We start from the raw sequence: 20,833 nt of genomic DNA, 5'->3' as shown, positions 1-20,833 counted from the left end.
ACCGTGTGATTTTGATTGGAAAAAGGCATTGCAATATAAGTTTCATCAGATTAATGATAACAGAAAAAAGCAATTTGATTTTAGCTTTTTCATCGAATACTGCCCAGTAAAGACAATTTGTTTAAATGGGAAATTTTGAATGATGATTTGTGTATTGTATGTAATTGTAAAGAAACCACTTGTCATTTTTGGCTGAAATGCAAAAAAAAAAAAAAATCAAAATGTATTGGAAAGTGGTTTCGGTTTTAATTCGAAATATTTTCTATCTTCAGATATCAATGAAAAAGTCATTATTCTCGGATGTGATATAGGTAACAAAAAGATGAAATTAGTAAACCTTTTTTTTTAATCATGCCCAATTCATTGTCTACAGGAATTATGTCAGAGAACGCAATGAAAGAAACAAATGTTTGTTCAATGTACACCATTTAGTAGAAGATTTGAAAGCGGAATTAAGATTTTATATCAGTTTGAAATGCAACCAAACGAGATTCGATGATTTGGATTAAGAAGAATACGCAATTATTTTGGTTGGTACCATTGATGTATACCCTTTAATTATTTTTTTTTTCTGTCATAATGATTATGTTGAATGCCTTTTTGGATACTGCAGATAATGTGATTGTAAATATGCGAAGATATGTGGAAAAATAAAGTACTGTACCTCGGGTCAGGGAGCTGGGGCAATCTACTGTATACCACGTACAGCAGCGACAGGAAGAGACCACGGTGGGATGGACTGATCAATTACTGCAGTTGCCCTTGGCTCCTGCTTCCCATTGATCTCGGACCAACCGTACCGTGCCGTACGTACCCACTCAACCCGGCGCGCCGGCGCGGTAATCGGACCGGTACTCGCGCCGCCGCCGCACGTGCAAACAATCCGGCCAGCTGCACTTTTATCGTGAAACTTTAGTGTACACTGTACTTGCAAGGCTGCTGTGATGGAATACAGATACTTAGGAGGTTCTGGTGTAAAAGTGTCAAACATCTGTCTTGGCACCATGACATTTGGGCGAAGTGAGGTATGCACCCAGTACACGTATGCTAACTTCAGAATAACTTGCCAGCTAACTAGTTAGATAGTTAAACAAAAGTAAAACAAAAGTAAAATTTGACTGTCTCGTGCACTGTACACAGCATAGCCCTGTCGCTGTCGCTGTACAGAAGTCGCACTGCGTTCGCTCGGGCTCGAGCTCCCTTGACCGGCTTGATCCGGCCATAGCTAGCACAAGTGCATGCAGTGCGAGTATGACCGAAAGATCGGCCTGTATCTTGTCGGGGAGTTGTTCTGCAGATGCTACGTTCCATGGAATCTCATCCTCGGCCCACAGGCGCAGACGAGAGCCGTAACGTTAAAAGTATTAAAAAAAGAAAAGAAAATGTGTAAAAGACTCCTCGGAACAAAGTGTGAGTGTGACTAACAAGCAGGCCTAATGCGTCTAATAGTAGGTCTATTAGTCCTTTGTGTGTGTGTTTTGTTTTTGTAGCAAAAAAAAAAAAAAAAAACTGCTGAAAACTGCTTATCCAATAATTGCCCTAATGTAACATTTGTGTTAGATCTAACGTTTTAGTGATGAGCCTCGACCTCTGCAGGGGATGTTTCACAAAGGCAAAGTCAAACTTATTGAAATTAACTAAAAATTATGGTATATGCCACTGGTTTCCCTGTTCAATATCATCCGCGCACAATCACCACCTAACTTACTTCAAATTATCATTGTAATGGCTTACAGAATAATTGTTCCATTGTTATCTCTTCAGTGATCAATGCCTAGGCCTACAAACATGAAAAAAGTCTCCAAAATCTTCATTTCCAACATTGAAGACATGCATACAGCTACCTTAATTTTTAGTCAATATTAAATTTTAAGTTTGACTTAAATTTTTTGTTAAACCCCCCCCCCCCCCAAAGTGGAATTAGCATGTTTCTTCTCTGAGCAGATTTCATCACTTTTATTCTCAAACATTGCATGTATCATTTTTGGCCTTCCCTTGATCAGACAGCTTGTGAACACATGTGAGAGCTCTCATCACCTCAAGAGTAGACAAACTCCATGCTATGGGGCACTTCCTCCACTACATGTCCATCACTGTCAACGTGAAAGATTTACAAAATCCTGTCAGTCACCTGTACAAATGTCTCCAGAACTGTGCTCCAAATTACCTTTAGAAACTAATCTCACTTTATCAGTCTGAGAGACAAGGAATGCAGTCTGTTCAAGACCCAATCCGGCTATGATCTATGGACTGTGACTCTCATACGATCACTCGGACGGCTGGCTGCTAGCTGCTGTCGCATGCTTTGGTGTGAAATCTGCTCTCCCATGTATCAAGAAATAGCCATCTCTGGCAGTATTCCAAAAATCCTAGAAGACTTTTGTAGTTTCTTTTTCAATAATTGATTGATTAATTATGGTATGTATATTTTTTATTTTTATTTGTTATTTTTCCTACCCCCTTACGTAAGATTGATATCATTTAGTGAAGAGCACTGATATACATGTACATGTGTACTCATTTAAGAGCACTATACAGGGTGGCCCAAAAAGAGCGGAACACCTAAGATCTATAATTTTAGCTATACTGTTGCTATTTAAATATGTCACTAGATTTTGCATACTATTGGAAAGGCCATTCCTTTTCCCATATAATGACACCAAGTTCTTTGAGAATTCGGCTTGCCATAGAACCAGTAGCGTTCACAATGTGGGATGGACGGTGTTATTGCCGTCGGGTCGTCTCATTCACAATGGTAAGTAACGGACAATGACAACCACATTGTACACATTGTGAACGTAACTGGTTCTACGGCAAGCCGAATTCTCCCTGGTTTCGGTATCTCTGAGAGTGCAAAATGATCACATTTTGAAAATTGCAAGGGTTGACAAAAATGGTCCTAAAATCATAACGCATCCACCAAAATGAAAGAACTTGGTGTCATTCTATTGGAAAAAGAATGGCCTTTCCAATAGCATGCAGAATAATTACCGGTACATATTTGCAAAAATATTGCTGAAATTAAAGATCTTAGGTGTTCCGTTCTTTCTGGGTCACCCTGTATAAGTACCTATATTGTATATTGTATTACATGTCCTTTTCACAGGAGTCTCCATTGACCATTCATTCAAATCTTGTGTTTTTGAAGGAAAATTATACAAGAAAACTTGTGTTTTGCTTTATATCAGATCATATACTGAGCAATGATGACTTCTTAGGGGTTCATTAAATAGTGCAATTGATTTTGATTTTACTCAAGACCACTGATCATACATCTAGTCACCCTGAATATGGAGTGGCATCCTGCATGTCTCTGATTAAGGTTTAAAATGAATACCGTCCATATAGAATTCTTTCGTATCTCTCAATTTTTCTCTTAGGAAGTGTGTTTATATCTTTTCTGAAACCCTTACAGGATGTTCAGAGACCTGGACAATGTGATGAACAGTTAGCACACAAGATTCTTGACCGCTATAAAGAACTTGGAGGAAACTTCATTGACACTGCAAATGTATATGCCATGGGAATGTCAGAGTCCATCATAGGGTCCTGGCTTGCTAAGTAAGAGATAAAATATTCAAACAATGATGCATTTACATTGTACTTTTTGTGTGTGGTTTTGTTATATTTCAATAAAAGAAACAATCCTCACGAAATCAAATTGAATTGACTGTAAATCAAGTGGCATGAGATAATGTGTTATCTATCAATTCTGCATTATTTTAGATACACAAGTAGCACTGACTTTGTCATGCCATTTGTAACATTTGATAAAAACAAAAAAGACAGCAGTGCTGATTCTTGTAATAACATTAATTGCTGCTAAGAGATTCATATGCACAGTATTTTCAATATTCAAGTTTCAGATTACATTTACAGAGTAAAATTTTTATGATAAGCACAAAAAACACAGGTACCAGTACAGCAAAGAGGAAAAAATGGTAGAATACTAGAATGCTGGTGAAATTTTTAAATTTGACCTTAACTTTGACTTTCGACCTCCTGCATGTGCAGCCACATTACACTGTAAGGCCCAGCTTCATTAACTCGTACATACATGTAGTACATACATGTAAATATACAGACAGACATCCCAGAAAACATAATGCCTCTGGCGGCACTTCATGACGGAGACATAAAAAGAAAAGAATTTAGATAGGCACAAATTATTACAGAGGGATGTCTACATTTCCTGTATGTTCACGTTTGTGATTACATTAACAGAGTAAAATTTTTATGATAAGCACAAAAAACCCCCACATGTACAGCAAAGAGAAAATATGGTAGGATGCTAGTGAAATGTTTAATTTGACCTCGACTATGACCTTCGACCTTACTAACTGCATGTGCATCCACAAGTTATACACTGTAAGACAATGATGTACATACATATGTGGATATACCGACAGACACCCCAGAAAACATATTTTATGCCTCTGGCGACGCTTCATGGCGTAGGCATAAAAAGAAAAGAATTTGATGGGCACAAATAGGGAGGTCTACAATTCCTGAAGACAAAATTTGGAAATGAAAAAGTTTCACTTTTCATCAAGTTACAAGTTGCGTGTCGGCTTAAAGTTTTAAGTGAAATACTAGAATTTATTGAGAACAGTTTAAGAAACAATTTAAAGTTATGTTTCCATCATCCTTGTAAGGAGAATGGACTGTGAGAATTACTGTGACATCTAATATTAAAAATGCTTTCCCTTTCCCTAAATGATACTGTGCTACAAAATGATACAACTGTCAACAATCGCTTTCTTTTGCAGTGGGGTCATGTAGCGCAAGCCCCTAGAGACAACAGTTCATGGTGTCGGTGTGTTTGTAATTTTTATGATTTTTGTTATGCAAAAGTGTTGGTGTATGGGGGGGGGGGGATGGCTGCAGCACTGACTACATCATTGGCTGCATCCCGAATTGCAGCCTCAGTTCTGCACAGCCCTTGTATGGCATGGTTTATGATACCCCTAGATGTATTAGAATGTAACTTACAAATCAAAATTGTTTTCCCTTTCCAAAGGCACAAGAGAGAAGACTTTGTTCTTGCCACAAAAGTGAGATTTTCTATGGACCCCAAGAACGAGAATGCAGGAGGCCTGAGCCGCAAAAACATCATGTGGAGCATTGAAGAAAGCCTGAGAAGACTGAAGACAAGTTACATTGACCTATACCAGGTGTGATTGCATTGTGTGTCAATGATTCTTCATTTGCAGCATGTATGGAAGAGTCAGTCTACAAATCCTGCCATAACTCATTGTACGCATTGTATTTACATATATTTTAATGGAGGAAACTGTACTATCAATATGTGGAAAAAGTATATCTTTGAATGTGATAGGAACAAAACACAAAATGCCATGCTTCAGACAAAGAAAAGCATGATATTATTTGACATTGTTTGACCTCTTAACAGCTTCTATTCCCACTATTACCTGGTAACAAAAGGCATACAAGGTAAGATTCAGCTGGTATGGCAAACACAAAAAATGTATTTGGCAATGACATACAATCATGTCAGCAAGCTTTGGAGTACAACAGAAAACATTACTTTAGCCTAAAGTAGATTTGTAGTAGGGCCTACTATTTGGTGCATGGTACTACAATCACGGCGTACTGAACATGTGCCTAGAATCTATCATTTAATTGTTCAACAGCAGACAGTGGAATTGGAACAATTTGCGTTGCAAAGTTTGCCTTCCTTTTCCAGTTTTTCTCAAATCAACTTTTCATTATGAAAAGGATTAAATTTGAAGATATTTCTTGTTTGTTTTCATTTGGTATTACTTTCTTTCATTTCATTTGATGCATTTTTTTTTTATTCTATGTGAGGAGAGGGGAAAATTGTTCTATTAGTGTAGATGTTTACTTATAAATGTGTTTAGGGGTTTGAGCATGACAGGAAATGAAAGCAAAAACAATTAAGAAAAAGAAGCCTCTCAGAGAAGGCTGTTTGATGTCCGTGAGGTGTGGCAATATTTAATATGTTCTGAATCAGTACAGAATGAAAACACGCCACAAGAAAAAAAAAAATCATCTGCAAATGGTATCCTCCAGGCAAGGCTCAACATTGGCAGTGGCCCACAGCCACAGAAATACATGTAGATGTCAGACCACCATAATTCAAGGAATGGTATGTTTTGGTGGACTGATCAAACAAAAATTTGTGAGTGTGTTCATTGTTTTTATGTGCTTTCTTGTCCAGAAAAGGGAAGAGTAACTCATAGCTCAGTAACTGCAAGCATTTCAGCGAGGTGCTGTGACAAGTGTTGCCAAATCACCACAATAGTCTTCATGACAACCTCAGCCTATTACTGTATATGTCAAATATTTCAAGAGGTTTTTATTTTTGCAAATTTTGCAAGATGGGTGCTACTCATGAATTTAACATTATGTAGAAATATGAACTCTGATCCTGACATGAATGTGCCTTGCATGCATACAATTCTCTGTTCATAAATGTACACCACAATCATGAATTCAACCACTTGCGAATTTGTCGGGAAGTCGCAATTTGCAAAAAGTTAGACTCGCAAAATATGGCGAATACAGTATACGGCCAAATTGAGCCCAACTATTTTTTCTCGCAGCCATATTTCATAACCAAATCCTAGCTATACATCCAAGTATGTATAGAAGGAATACAATAATAGTAGTCATTTCATACATATGTAGTGTTGTTAGAAAAAAAAAATGTGTATTATGCCTCTGTTCATTATTTAAGACATGGACTTTTCGTCACGATGCATAGCCCTCTGTTGTACCTGCCAATTTTAACACAATGAGCATAGCTTTTAATTTTTTTATGTTTTATTGTGTTGTTTCATTGTGTACTGTTTTTCTTTCTTTGTTCCTATATTCACGGTATGTCACATTTGAAGCCCTTTATTATACCTTCCAATTTTTATCTAAGTGACATGATTTATAATTGGTCTGTATTTCATCAAACTATTTTAGTGTTCAGGTGTGAGTTTCTTCAATTTGTCTCCCTCTACAAATGAAATTTGTTCATTTATAGATCAGCAGTTGCGATCCGAACAACTTTCATTTGTAGAGGGAGACAAATTAAAGAAACTCACACCTGAACCTTCACCCCTCTAAATAATATTCTGCTTTCATATACTTTAATGTTTTCCATTATTTTGTAGAGCCATCAAATTTTATCGTTGGGCCACAAAGAAAAAAAAAATGTATGACTTGGATGGTACAATTTGACCTCTCTTATCTGGACATGTCGGACTGGCCCTTATACAGATGGGGGATTTGGCTGGTTATGGGAGACTCAATGTTTAATACATGCAGCTGCGTACCCAATGGTAGCTACATGGTGTGTATCAGTTTTGCGTGAACATGTCACATCCTCATCAGCTGGTCTGCATTCCAATTCTCTGATAATTTTCTCATTGAACTATAGCCTGTTCCGTGCCCTGATTTAATGAAAAGTTTTCCGTCCATGTTCTTGCAGTGATTTGGGGGTAGTGAATGTCTGAATGCATGTTATTGTAGATGAAAATTTGATGTGAATGTACCGGTATGTTAATTATGTTGGGAATTATGTAATTCGTGTGAGTTTGTGTAGGAATTTTGATTGAGCTTCAAATAATTTTTTTCCCCATAATTATTAGATTATTTTGTTTGAAAATCACAGCGAGATCACGTCTGTATTTGTAGTGAGAGATCCGTATAAAGGGAGCCAGATAAGAGAGGTCAGACTGCAAGGTTAATTGAAAGTCCATTATTGTCCCCGCCGAACGAGTTCGAGCTGGGGACTATGAAACGGGCTCCGTACGTGTGTGTGTCCGTGTGTCCGTGTGTCCGTCTGTCCGTCCGTGCGTCCGTGTGTGATCAAAATGTTCAAAATGCTACTCCTTCGCCATTTCTAACCCGATTTTGATTCTGTTTGCTTTATATGATAGCACTACATGGGAGCTTTGAAACTTCTATACAGAATTTCAGTTGTGACCTTTGACCTTGACCTTTGACCTATATTGTACATTTTGCTTCAAAATGCTACTCCTTCGCCATTTCTAACCCGATTTTGATTCCGTTTGCTTTATATGATGGCACTAGGTGAGGGCTTCAAAACTTCTACACAGAATTTTGACCTTTGACCTTGATTTTTGACCTATATTGTACAATGCCTACAAAATGCTACTCCTTTGCCATTTCTAACCCGATTTCGATTCCGTTTGCTTTATGTGATGGCACTAGGTGAGGGCTTCAAAACTTCTACACAGAATTTTGACCTTTGACTTCTTTGACCTTTGACCTTGATTTTTTACCTATATTGTACATTTTGCTACAAAATGCTACTCCTTCCCCATTTCTAACCCGATTTCGATTCCGTTTGCTTTATGTGATGGCACTAGGTGAGGGCTTCAAAACTTCTACACAGAATTTTGACCTTTGACTTCTTTGACCTTTGACCTTGATTTTTTACCTATATTGTACATTGGCTACAAAATGCTACTCCTTCGCCATTTCTAACCCGATTTCGATTCCGTTTGCTTTATGTGATGGCACTAGGTGAGGGCTTCAAAACTTCTACATAGAATTTTGACCTTTGACTTCTTTGACCTTGATCTTTTTACCTATATTGTACATTTTGCTACTAAATGCTACTTCCGGCGGGGACATATATTACGCACCGCGTAATTTCTACTTTTCCTTGTAGGTAATTGAAGTACAGTTGAACCTCTCGTATCCGGACAAGTCGGGACCGGGGCTCATCCGGATAAGGGATTTGGCCGGAGACTCAATGCTTTATACATGTATACACATGTACATGTACTGATGTAGCCCATTGTAGTACCACATGTAGTAATGTGTATACTGCAACCTTTTCATTGTTACACTCAGTAACAGACCCCAGAATAGAGATTCTTGGGATGATTTACCTAAATAATTATTAAGAAATGTATCAAGTATATGTAATTCATTGTGTTTGTGTAGGAGATCTCAAGGAGTTGGGAATCCCCCTTTCCTCCCGTAATTATTTTAAAAAAATCACGGCGAGATTGCGTCCGTATAATAGAGAGATCCGGATAAAGGGAGGCCGGATAAGAGAGGTTCAACTGTATAACATTATTTTTGGGGGTAAGTCACTAAGTTTGTCATCATATTACTTCATATATTATATCTTGTAGTCCAGAGATATTTTGGTGGTACCTATGACATGTTTATGTATTAAGATATTCTGTAGATGACAAAATTGTTTAAACTTTCAAAATACATGAGTGATTTTATCGAGGTCTGTTTTAATGGCCGACAACTTTGCTCCAGCACTCCACCAGTGAGGGGATAAATTGTCCACCATACTTCATATTCAATAGTTTGTTGAATGTACTTTGTGTGTGCTCTTTGTTAAATTGAATGCTTGGGGGGGGGGAACTCTGACAGTGTGATTCAACCATAACGTATGTAGTTCAATGTGTCTTTTTTCTCCCCTTGTCGTACATGTACATGTATCTCCTTTTTCTCCCTCTCCCTCTCTCTCTCTCTCTCTCTAGATACATGCCTGGGATCCAGCCACACCAATTGAGGAGACCATGCGTGCAATGAATGACTTGGTGAAGGCAGGAAAAGTGCTGTATGTTGGAGCTAGCAACCTGAAGGGGTGGCAGATGCAAAAGATTATGGACTTGTGTGAATATAAGGGATTTAACAAATGGATTTCTTTGCAGGTATTTGTGTTAATCTATTTAGAATATAATTTCCAGTGTCTGTGTAGTCACAAATCTTGGTGCAATAAGCTGTGGTATGCTTTCTTGGGATTAGTCCTGAATTAAGGACTTTGGTTTTTTGTTTGTTTGTTTGTTTATTGTTGAATTTGTTTTACATGAGTGTAATGTCTGGTAATCACATATATGTAACTTGTGAAACTCTGGCCAATATAATGTGTAACTTCTTCTAGTTGCATGCTGAAACCTATGATATAAGCTTTCTGTATAGGCAGTTGTAGAGAAATACATGATAGAATTACTCATTCCATTTTGTGTCATAAATTGATAGCACAATGTAATATCCATGGCCATAACTAGATGAAGTCCGTCCTGCCTAGTTGTACAGATAACATGTTGCCCAAGTTCTGTAGTCTAAACTCATCCATCGCAAGCCTACATTGCGTAGTTAGGTATGGGTCATCATTGTGTATTTACAATCAAACGAAGAGCAAATCTTTTGTCAGTGTTTGACAAATTTAGAAATTTTGTTACATTCTTGGTGGAAAGAAGTGGATCTTCAGCCTGCAAAATTTGAAGGTGTATTTTGATTGTCATACAAAGAATTGTTGTATAAAATGACTTGTCACAAAGACCTTCATTTCAATTATGTATTGCAAGCACTGTACAAATCAAAAGACTCAGTGGGAAATTTTGAAGCTATTACACATAGCAAATATGAATTGCTCGTGGCCACTGTGTTGTCAATATGAAACAGCAAGAATAATAGCTGTGAGTTACAGTATAATTTTTCTAGTCCTTAGCCAGCTGTTTAATGGCTGTCTTCAAGTATTGTACCAAGAATTGTCAAAGTAGTATTTGTTTGAAACAAAAGATTGCATATACCATATTCATACAAAGGGGGAATTTGACCTGTTCAAAACAATAGAAAATATTAAACCAAGAGCTAGATATGTTGTAAACTGATGAGTTTTGACAGAAAACTGTGCTGAAAGTGAAAATTATAAATCAGCAGGTGTTTATTTATCAAACTTGCATGATTATACCCTTCATGTCCCCACAGTCCCAATACAGTCTTCTGAATCGTGAGCTTGAATGGGAGCTGGTTGAGTGCTGCATGAATGAGGGTCTTGGCATACTACCCTGGAGTCCCCTTAAAGGGTGAGTACATAGGAATAAATTCCTTACAAGTCAGCCATCCTTGGTTGTCTGAAGCAAAAAGTATACCGAGCTTCTAAACCCGCCTTCTGCATTTTGAGAACTTCACAAAGTGGATACCCCATTATGTACATAGTTTTGATCATTGTGGAATCCCAAACTTATCAGGTGACATCAGATTTTCCTATTTTCCAAAGATATCTTTCCATCTTTTTGTGGTACAAACTTGGCTGAAAATGAATGTTATCCGTAGTGACATTACTGCAGCAGAAAAGCATTATTCCACAGACTTGTCTGAATTTGGAAAACAAGTACATTTGGGTCTCTTCACATTTTGGTATCCAGCTATCTTTCAAAGACCCAAAAAGAAATATGTGCATGACATGACACAGTGGACATGTTCTGCTAAGAACCATCCAGGGTGTTGCTGGCATCTTCACATTTGATTTTCTACTCACTAGTTATTATACCCCCGCCAAACGAAGTTTGAAGGGGGTATATAGGAATCAGCGGACGGTCGGGCGGTCGGTCGGGCGGTCGGGCGGTCGGTCGGTCCGTTGCAAATCTTGCGTCGCGAACTACTTCCTCAGTTTTCAACCGATTCCCATAAAACTTGGCACAGATGTGTGCCTTGGGTTGTAGATGTGCAAGACGTATTTTTTGACAGTACCCAAAAGTACATTGCCATGGTAACGGCATATTATGGGCAAAAATGGGTACAAATCTTGCGTCGCGAACTCCTCCCACAGTTTTTGATCAATTTTTATGAAATTAGGTACAGATGTTCATCTGAATATGTTAATGTGCAAGACACATATTTCCGCAGTGGCAAAAAGTGCGTTGCCATGGTAACGGCATGTTATTGGTAAAATATAGGGCAAAATGCTTCATGGCAAAACTGCTTCATCAGTATTCTTCCAATTCTCATGGAATTCATATTGAATGTTTGTCTTAGGATATAGGTCGGCATGACACATTTCTTGACAGTGACAAAAAGTATGTTGCCATGGTAACAGCTCACATATTATGAGCCAAAATGATGGAAAATTTTGTGTTGCAAACTACTTCCTCAGTTTTTGCCCAATTTCCATGAAACTTGGTACAGATGTGTGCCTTTGGTTGTAGATGTGCAAGACGCATTTTTTGACAGTACCCGAAAGTACGTTGCCATGGTAACGGCATATTAATGGCAGAAGATCAAGGAAAGATCTTGCGGATTTAACTACTTCCTCAGTTTTTTGACCAAAGCTTATGAAATGTGGCACACACCTTGATCTTGGTGGGAAGATGTGGAAGACATATTTTTCGGACGTGTCGGAAGCTGCGTTGCCATGGTAACGGCATATAAATGGCAGAAGATCAAGGAAAGATCTTGCGGATTGAACTACTTCCTCTGTATTCGACTGAAGCTCATGAAATGTGGCACACACATTGGTCTTGGTAGGAAGATGTGCAAGACATTTTTTGGACGTGTCGGAAGCTGCGTTGCCATGGTAACGGCATATTAATGGCGGAAGATCAAGGAAAGATCTTGTGGATTGAACTACTTCCTCAGTTTTTGACAAAAGCTTATGAAATGTGGCACACACAGTAGTCTTGGTGGGAAGATGTGCAAGACATATTTTTCGGACGTGTCGGAAGCTGCGTTGCCATGGTAACGGCATTTAAATGGCAGAAGATCAAGGAAAGATCATTCCTTGGGTAAGACTGTCGTCACGGGGCGGGGGTATTAATCACCTTAAGTGATATTTCTAGTTAAAGTTCTGATGCCATCATCGCTGGATGAGAAAACTACAACAGTTAATGATATCACTGCAGGACAACATTTTGCAGGACAACAATTTGAAGAAAATTCAACATATTTTCATTTTCTAGTATAATGAAAGAGCACTTGACTTACCTCTTTCAGAAAGCAGGGTGAATGGTATTACCCTCAACATATGTCAGTAACAAGCTGAGGGTATGTTTACTTTTAAAAAGAAAATTAAGTGTTATGGACTTCTCTTTATATTTCCTTAGTATTGTTCTGCAGTGATATCATAATCTGTAAGATTCTTCTTATCCAGCAATGGCAGCACTGTAACTATTAAAATTCATACCTTTTGAAAGGATTGTCCCCTTTTCCTAAAACTTTACTGATGTGTTCTAAAGCACTGCATTCACTCAATCGACATACATATTTGTTCAGCATTGCCCTTTAAAGTGAAAAGAGACCATAGCAGAAGGATGTTTGATAAGAGAATTATCATTTTGTTATTACTGTTCTTTGGGTATTTTGTCACTCTTGCAGTTATTATGGGCTAAACAGACAGTGAGGTAACAAGATATGATAAAATGATTCATTCTATGTTATCAAAGTCTGCACTGATTGAATCATCATTTATGACCTGGCTTGCATTTTTTTTTTCTTTTAAGTTTTGTTCCTTAGTCCTCTGCAGAATGATGAATCTGTACCATTCCCTTGATATGTCAATTCATTTTTCAATTCAATTTCAATTTATTTGTTCAAATAAGATATAGATATAGAAGAATTGGAAGAAGGTTACAGCAGGGGATGGTTGGTTGTAATATTGCTCTTCTCTGTGGAATGTACCTATATCAGCAAAATGACTACAAGACCACTTCAAGTGACTGTCTCACTTCTTGAAATTTCATGTTGCACAATTTTAGTATTATAAGTAGCAACATGAAATAATTTTAAGTGTTTTCACAGCCACAATGCAGATGCTGTTGGTATGTAACATAGAAAGCATATTATGATTTAGCTAGTGGTAAAAATGATACACAAGGCAGAATAAGCAAAGTTGTTGGGCTGAGTGTCTTATCATGGATATGATCAGGCATTGTCGCAATAAATTCGTAACATTCAAGAACTGTCAAATGATTTTGCACAGCAATGATTCCTAATACTTGAAATGCTTCATAATCATTTCAGAGATGAATTAAGTAAAAATGCAAGCTAGTATCAGTTGTGAATAAAATTTATAATTGACAAAATTCCACAAAATGCTTGAATGACTGTCAGGAATGTTCCCATGCTTTGGAATTTAAGTATCCCAGTTGTTCCACAGGGAAAACATTAAGATTTGAATGTGAGTAGTGTATGTCAAAAACCAAAAACTGATGCAATATATATGTTATTAGAGGGATGGTGTAGTATTAGTGGAGATGAGGATTGGACTTTTAACTTGCTGTGCTATACCAAGAGACTACTGATGAAATAATACAGAGCATACCACTCTAAAAGGAATTCAGAGTTTATTAGATGAAAATCGGTTTCAGAATTGTTGAGACATCCAAAAACTATTAAAACAAAGCAATCCTAATAAAAGATGGAACCTCTGTTTTGGATATCTCTGCCATTTCAAAACCAATTTTCATCAAATAAAGATTGCCTCCCTTTTGGAATTACATGCTCTTTCATATTTTATAAGAGATTTCTCATTATCTCACAAAAAAATGTTAGAAACCTGGACTTAAGTCTCAACCGAAACTATACGATCCCTTTAACCTTTTCTGTCTTTTACCTCTATTATCTTTCCTATAGTGGTTGGCTTACAGGCAAAATCACACGAAACTCTGCACCCCAGGGCAGCAGAGTGGCATATGCACAAGCAAGACCTGAGAATGTGAGTGAGAGTCATCCAAATCACTCAAACTTTGCCAATGAAGAGAAGATCTGGAATCTTTTGGACACCGTGCAAGGAATTGCTCAGACAGAAGGTAGACTCTCATACTCTATATTGGTAGTTGGTTTTTGAGCTAGTAATGATTTTTGTGTAAGCTTTATGTGAACAAAAGTTCAAAGGCTGTTTAGAGTTAAACTACCCAGATTCGCTCTTTTGTGTTGCTTTTACAGTTGTTCTGTACTTTCTGGTGTATTAGTCACAAATATGTTTATATAATATTATATAAAAATAGATAAACATGGCCAAGTTTGTGGATAGAATGGTCTCTTTTTTAATTACTGTCCAAAATTATAACATTTTAGAAAAAAAAAATTGTGTGTAAAAGATAATATTATTGTAATTACATCAAACACTTCAAAACTGGATGAATTGGCTTTGGGATCGTTATCACTAATCGCTAATATTGGCCACCAAGATACATGTAGCAGTGTATAACTTTATATATCTTAACCCATTGAAGATGGATCAATTTTCGTGTAACATGCATTTCCCATTTACCTCAGCCCAAGAATACTCATGACTAGGCTGCAACAGGTTAAGAAAGTAAAAAGATGCTACACAATGGTGTACCCTGTATTATGGCATGTCGAATCAATTATGAACATGACATTGTATATATGTATTTAGTGTTTGTATACCCGTAATCAAACTTGTTCACACTCTTACCTGTGAATTTTTTTTTTCTTGCTACTTCAAGTATAAAATTGTAAATTAAGGATTAAGAATGCTATTGGTGTGACTAAAACCAAAATGAAACACTGTGTTGAATCATATATACATATATGTACTGTATAAGCTGTTATTTTCCCGTACAGATATTTTTGTGAATGAGGAGATCACGGTCATTTTCACGAAATGTTAGTTTCGTGAATTGACACTGAGGCTATTGTAAGTGCACTATTACCCTAGTGCATGGCATCATTTTTTAAGTGCTGTTAAATTCACAGTCCAGCAGTGATTGGCAGAATTCACGGAAATTAAATCCTTACAAAAAATAACAGCTTATACAGTACTGTATGTGTGTGCATCATACACACACATACCACTAGTCAAGTTGTGTTCACACTTGCCTTTAGAGGACAAGTTCACCTTCATAAACATAAGGATTGAGAGAATGCAACAATATTAGTAGAACACATCAGTGAAAGTTTGAGGAAAATTGGACAATCGATGCAAAAGTTATGAATTTTTTAAATTTTTGTGTTGGAACCGCTGGATGAAGAGACTACTACAGCTTGTGAGTCATATGCATACAACAGTATAAAGAAAATGTAAAAGAAAATTCAACATATTTTCACTTTTTTCACATAATAAAAGAGCACTTGACTTGCCTCTTTCTAAAGGCAGGGGGAATAATATTACCCATAACATTTGTCGGTAACGAGTCAGGGGAATGTGTACTTTTTTCAAAAGATGGAATTTTGTGAAATTCTCTTTATATTTTCCTTATATTGTTGTGCGCATGTGACATCCAAGTTATTCATACACTGTAGTAGTCTTCTCATCCAGTGGTTACTGCACAAAAACTTCAAAAATTCATAACTTTTGAACGGATTGTCTGATTTTCTTCAAACTTTCAATGATGTGTTCTACTAATATTGCTACATTCTCTCAATCCTTATGCTTATGGAGGTGAACTTGTCCTTTAATGTCTTTTTTTTTTTTTTATCAAATGGAAGTATGGAATTGTAAGGGACAGATAAAGAATGCCATTTCAATTACTGAAATACAACAGTGCCAACTTTGCCTATGTGTATGTAGAAGACTTCATATCAAAGTTATCTTTAAGAAGACAAAGCAAATACATCCCAAGAAATACAATGGCAAATAGTTACAGAAATTGGATTAATTGATTTATGCTGTGCAAAAACACAGTGAGGGATTAGAAGCCGAAATGCACATCTCAAATAAGGCCTTCTACTAGATTATGTCAGATCTTTGATGAGTGGATATTGTATTTTTCCTGCATCTTCCCTCACCTTATAATACACACTTTCTCTTCTTTGTCTATTCACCTCTCTTCTTGTTCTTTACTCTCAGTTTCCTCAACCATAGTATGTATTTTATGTATATTGACCTTGTACCAAACAATGTGAATTATTATGACTATTCTGATTATTTATTTATTCATCTAATTGGCAAATCCAGGGAATAGTCACAAAAACACAAGCACACTGTGTGGTTCCAATTATCCATAAGATAACATAAGATATTTTTCTGGTTCTGAGATAGTATTTAAGAATCTGAGGAATGAGATTAAAAATTTGATGTACATTTTGGTTTTTTTCTAGTAGATTGGGAGACAGAAATTCTAGTGTGTCATAAAACCCACTATTAGTTGTTTTAGCCATGGAGCTACACTCTTGTATACTTCATTTGTTTGTTTGTGAAGTATCATTTTATACCTTTTTTACTCTTGACATGCTATTTTTTATGCCTCCACCACAAAGTGTCACCAGAGGCATTATGTTTTTGGGTTGTCCGTCTGTCCATCCTTCATCCATAATTGATTTTGTGGACAGCATAACTTAAAGAACAGTTCGAGGTATCAAATTAAAAACTTCACATATACACGTTATATACATATATATATATATATACTGTATATGAGTGGATGAAGTTGTTCCCATCAACTTTTGGTGCACATGCTCATAGTCGGAGGTCAAGGACAAATTTTTAAGATGTCACTATTTTCCCTATAAATGCTGAAATTACACTCTTTTCTCCATACCTTGAAAATTACTCAGTGCATACACTTGCTTTGTATATGTATTACTGCACATTGATTCTGTTAGGAATGGGCCATGGGGTCAAAGGTTAAGTGATAATGGCAAAATGACACTAATTTCCCACATTTTGAAAATAGCTTTTGACAAAATTTTGAAAAGTATTATCATGAAATTTGGATATTACCAGTCAGTGATTATTTGAAGAAAGATATTAGCCATGGGGTCAAAGGGCAAGGGACAAAGGTCAAGTGAGAAAGCTCAAATTCCTGAATTTTTGCTCTCAGAAACAATTTAGCTATCCAAATGAAATCTGGCTGAGGAATGTAAACACTTAACACATTTAGGGTTGTACCACAAACTTTCAAACCAATCATGTGAAACTGTCATCTCACACTGTCAAGGTATACTACAACGCTCTCGGGAGAATAGCGCAATATGGCAGTAGCTTACCAGTCTCCATAGTGACAGTTTTTTTTTTAGTTTTCATCTCCTTTACAGCCTGACAATTTTTTGATGAGTGCAAGCAAATGAAGATTGAGTGTGAATAATTAATATTGTGTGATTCTGTGGTACACTATGTGAGCCTTTTAGACATCATAAAGCATTCAAAATCATGAGTAAGTTCGCTTTAGAATTTCATATGATAATGTGTTTTGCCCAATTTTGTCACCAAGTTTAATCAGTAGTTTATCAGCAGCACTGTCTTATTGAAAATATCCTCTCTTTGCTTTACCTAGTATGTTTATTCCCAGTTTGGGGTGATGTGATTAATTTCACTTGATGCATTCCCTGCAGGTAAGACCATGTGCCAGGTAGCTATCCGTTGGTTGCTCCAAAAAGATGGTGTGTGCTCTGTTATCATTGGTGTCAAGACACTGGAACAGCTGGAGGAAAACATGGGTGCTTCGTCTGGATGGAAACTCTCCACTGTACAGGTAAGGTATTATGATACTGGTAGGACAGTTTTCTTGTACTTTGTACTGGCACCCTATTTTCACAAAGTTGATTGAATCGCTGATTTTTCATGTTATGAGGTGTTATTTTATTCAGTATGTACCGTGATATCAATGGATTATGAATCTGTGTTATACAGTAGATCACTCTCTTGGTGTTCATTTTCCCTTAGCAATGCATTTATTTGATTATATTCGTGACCCTCTGAAATTAAAGTCAAATGGAGTATTAACTTAAGCATTGCCAATGACTTGTCTTCATAGCACCCATATTTTCCAAGATTCCGTCCTTACGTTCTCCCCGTCTGCCCCTCAGCTCCCCCCCCCCCCCCCCCACCTTAAAAAATGTTCCAACTGGGTAGGGTCAGTATAGATTGGATTGAGGCTACTTGCAGACATGTATCTCTTGGTCGTCCCTTTACACTGGGAAATTGTCTGAAAGAATATGTGAAAGGTGAACTTGTGATACTCATGTTAGCACGAGGCACACTGAGAATTTTGAACATTAGATGATTATGGAATGATAGCAGTGAAAAGTCATTAACTATACTATCATACAGTGAGCTTGTCACAGATCCACTTCGTCATGTTTCCTTGAATATCAATCTTAAATTCTGTCCAGAGTGCTATTATGGATGGCTGTCTGGAGACATTATAGCACTGTAGCCTTTAATTGAAATAACAGTGCCACAAAGAACGAAGAGTGCCTCTTTTACCATGCTAATTAATCCCAGTCCGGAGTATACTCGGGCAAGTGTCTATGGGAATGCTTGTTGTAGCAAAATCAGTCCATCCTCAACGGGGTAAAGGAAACCGAAACCCAAACATAAGTGTGGATTTGAGGGAAAGCAGCAATACTCATCAGTGAAAGTTTGAAGAAAATTGGACATTCCGTTCAAAAGTTATGAATTTTTACAGTTTTGGTGCCGTCATCACTGGACAAGGAGACTACTACAGTTCATTACATCATTATGGACAACAATATATGGAAAATATAAAGAAAATTCAACATATTTTCACTTTTCTAGCATTATGAAAGAACACTTTGCTTACCTCTTTCAGAAAGTAGAGGGAATAATAGTACCCTTAACATGTTTCAGTAGCATGTCGATGGCATACTTTCCATGAAAATTTTCTTTTTTAAGTCTCTATACATTTTCTTATTGTTGTCCACAATGATGTCATGAACTGTAGTAGTCTCCTTATCCAGCAGTTACTGCACTGAAACTTAAAAAATCCATAACTTTTGAATGGAATGTCCAATTTTCCTCAAACTTCAAATGATATATTCTACTAATAATGGTACTTTCACTCTATCCAAATTTATATTTGGGTTTTGGTTTCCTTAAATATGTATATATTGAACGTTTTTTGTTTGCATTAATATCAATTGGATATGGTTGGTAAGAGCACCAAAGAGATGTAGTTAAACAGAGATGTTATGATTGTAAGAATGAAAAGAAATATAATTCATCTATGCTCTGTAATATAGAGCATCCATATATATATCCATATATGGATATAGAGCATCCATATATTTTATAGTGTTATACTGTACCAGAAATACCAAGTGATCACAAAACTAAAATTATTAATTTCTCTTTAGATGGCTAAATTGGACGAAGCCAGTGCCGTTGCATTACCTTATCCTTACAACATGCTGAGCCGGACCAGTGCGAACAGACACAGGGACACCTGGACACATTAGACAACTTTTAACAAGACGTTGTATCTGCAGCTGATGGTGTAGATACCAATTCATTGCAAGAGTTAATGATTGTGCATGTTTACTGATTGAGCTTTGTTTGTGTGTGTGTGTGTGTGTGTGAGAGAGAGAGAGAGAGAGAGAGAGAGAGAGAGAGTATGGGTGGGGGGATTAGATATGTGTGTTTTCAATGGATTATCTTGACAGGTAATGATTTATTCCAGGTGCAAAACACGTATTCATGTCTTGCATTCAAAACCAGAGTATTGCTATTCAGAGTATAGAGGTGTCAGAGCCAATGAGAATATAACACAAACTCTTTTCTCATTTTCAAGGACTTAATCACATCTAAGAGTTCATAGTACAATGTACTAAGTTAGCATTGCATATTTAGAGATGACTGAGGATCCACTCTTTGTACCCACAACACTTGGTGGCATCACTAGGTCTCTTGGGCTTTGCTTCAGACAATTTTCACTTGGTTCTACTTGTATTAAAACCTTAAATAGGAGAGTTGCTATCTGTTACAGTAAAAATTATAATGTATTGATTTACCAGGTTGCAGTTTGATTAACTGACACTGTGCTAAGGTGTTTCAAGAATTTTACTCCCTTTTACGTTTAAGAGCTAAGCTGGATTCAAATGTAATTCTATAGGGTTAAGTGCATTGCTAAATTAGCCAATCTTATCAGCATGAGAGTTATTTCACTGTTATAGAATACAGTTGTATGACAGAGCGGCTATTTGTTCATATGCCATAAGGATACCCAGTGAAAATCACTTCAATTAAGTGTTCATAAAAGTACTATGTATATTTCTTTTGATATTACTGACTGTGGACACACTAATATGCTGACATAGACCATGTCATCAAGAAAAATTGCTACTGCGGAATATACCGTGTACTTTCCCTTCAGTAGAC

The 20,833-nt window shown here is 36.8% G+C and overlaps 1 protein-coding gene across 1 annotated transcript; it reads left to right on the top strand.

Moving 5' to 3' along the window:
- Nucleotides 1–927: 927 nt before the first annotated feature.
- Nucleotides 928–19,914, top strand: LOC139735853 (1-deoxyxylulose-5-phosphate synthase YajO-like). The gene is made up of 8 exons (XM_071646598.1): nt 928–1,025; nt 3,416–3,561; nt 5,021–5,174; nt 9,507–9,680; nt 10,741–10,838; nt 14,383–14,558; nt 18,049–18,188; nt 19,813–19,914. The coding sequence occupies exons 1-8, from the start codon at nt 945–947 to the stop codon at nt 19,912–19,914; spliced, it is 1,071 nt and encodes a 356-aa protein (XP_071502699.1). The 5' UTR covers nt 928–944.
- Nucleotides 19,915–20,833: the final 919 nt, after the last annotated feature.

This window comes from Diadema antillarum, unplaced genomic scaffold, assembly GCF_040938485.1.
Source record: "Diadema antillarum isolate AM-2024a unplaced genomic scaffold, OU_Dant_1.0 seq00000604_RagTag, whole genome shotgun sequence".
NCBI classification, from domain to species: Eukaryota; Metazoa; Echinodermata; class Echinoidea; order Diadematoida; family Diadematidae; genus Diadema; species Diadema antillarum.
The sequence above is the reverse complement of the archived record's forward strand: the minus strand, read 5'-3'. Positions and strand labels throughout refer to the sequence as shown.

Coding starts and splice junctions, on each gene's coding strand:
- LOC139735853 (XM_071646598.1), top strand. CDS start 945: ATGGAATACAGATACTTAGGAGGTTCTGGTGTAAAAGTGTCAAACATC. Junction 3,562..5,020: donor ATAGGGTCCTGGCTTGCTAA/GTAAGAGATAAA, acceptor CCCTTTCCAAAG/GCACAAGAGAGAAGACTTTG. Junction 10,839..14,382: donor CCCTGGAGTCCCCTTAAAGG/GTGAGTACATAG, acceptor TCTTTCCTATAG/TGGTTGGCTTACAGGCAAAA.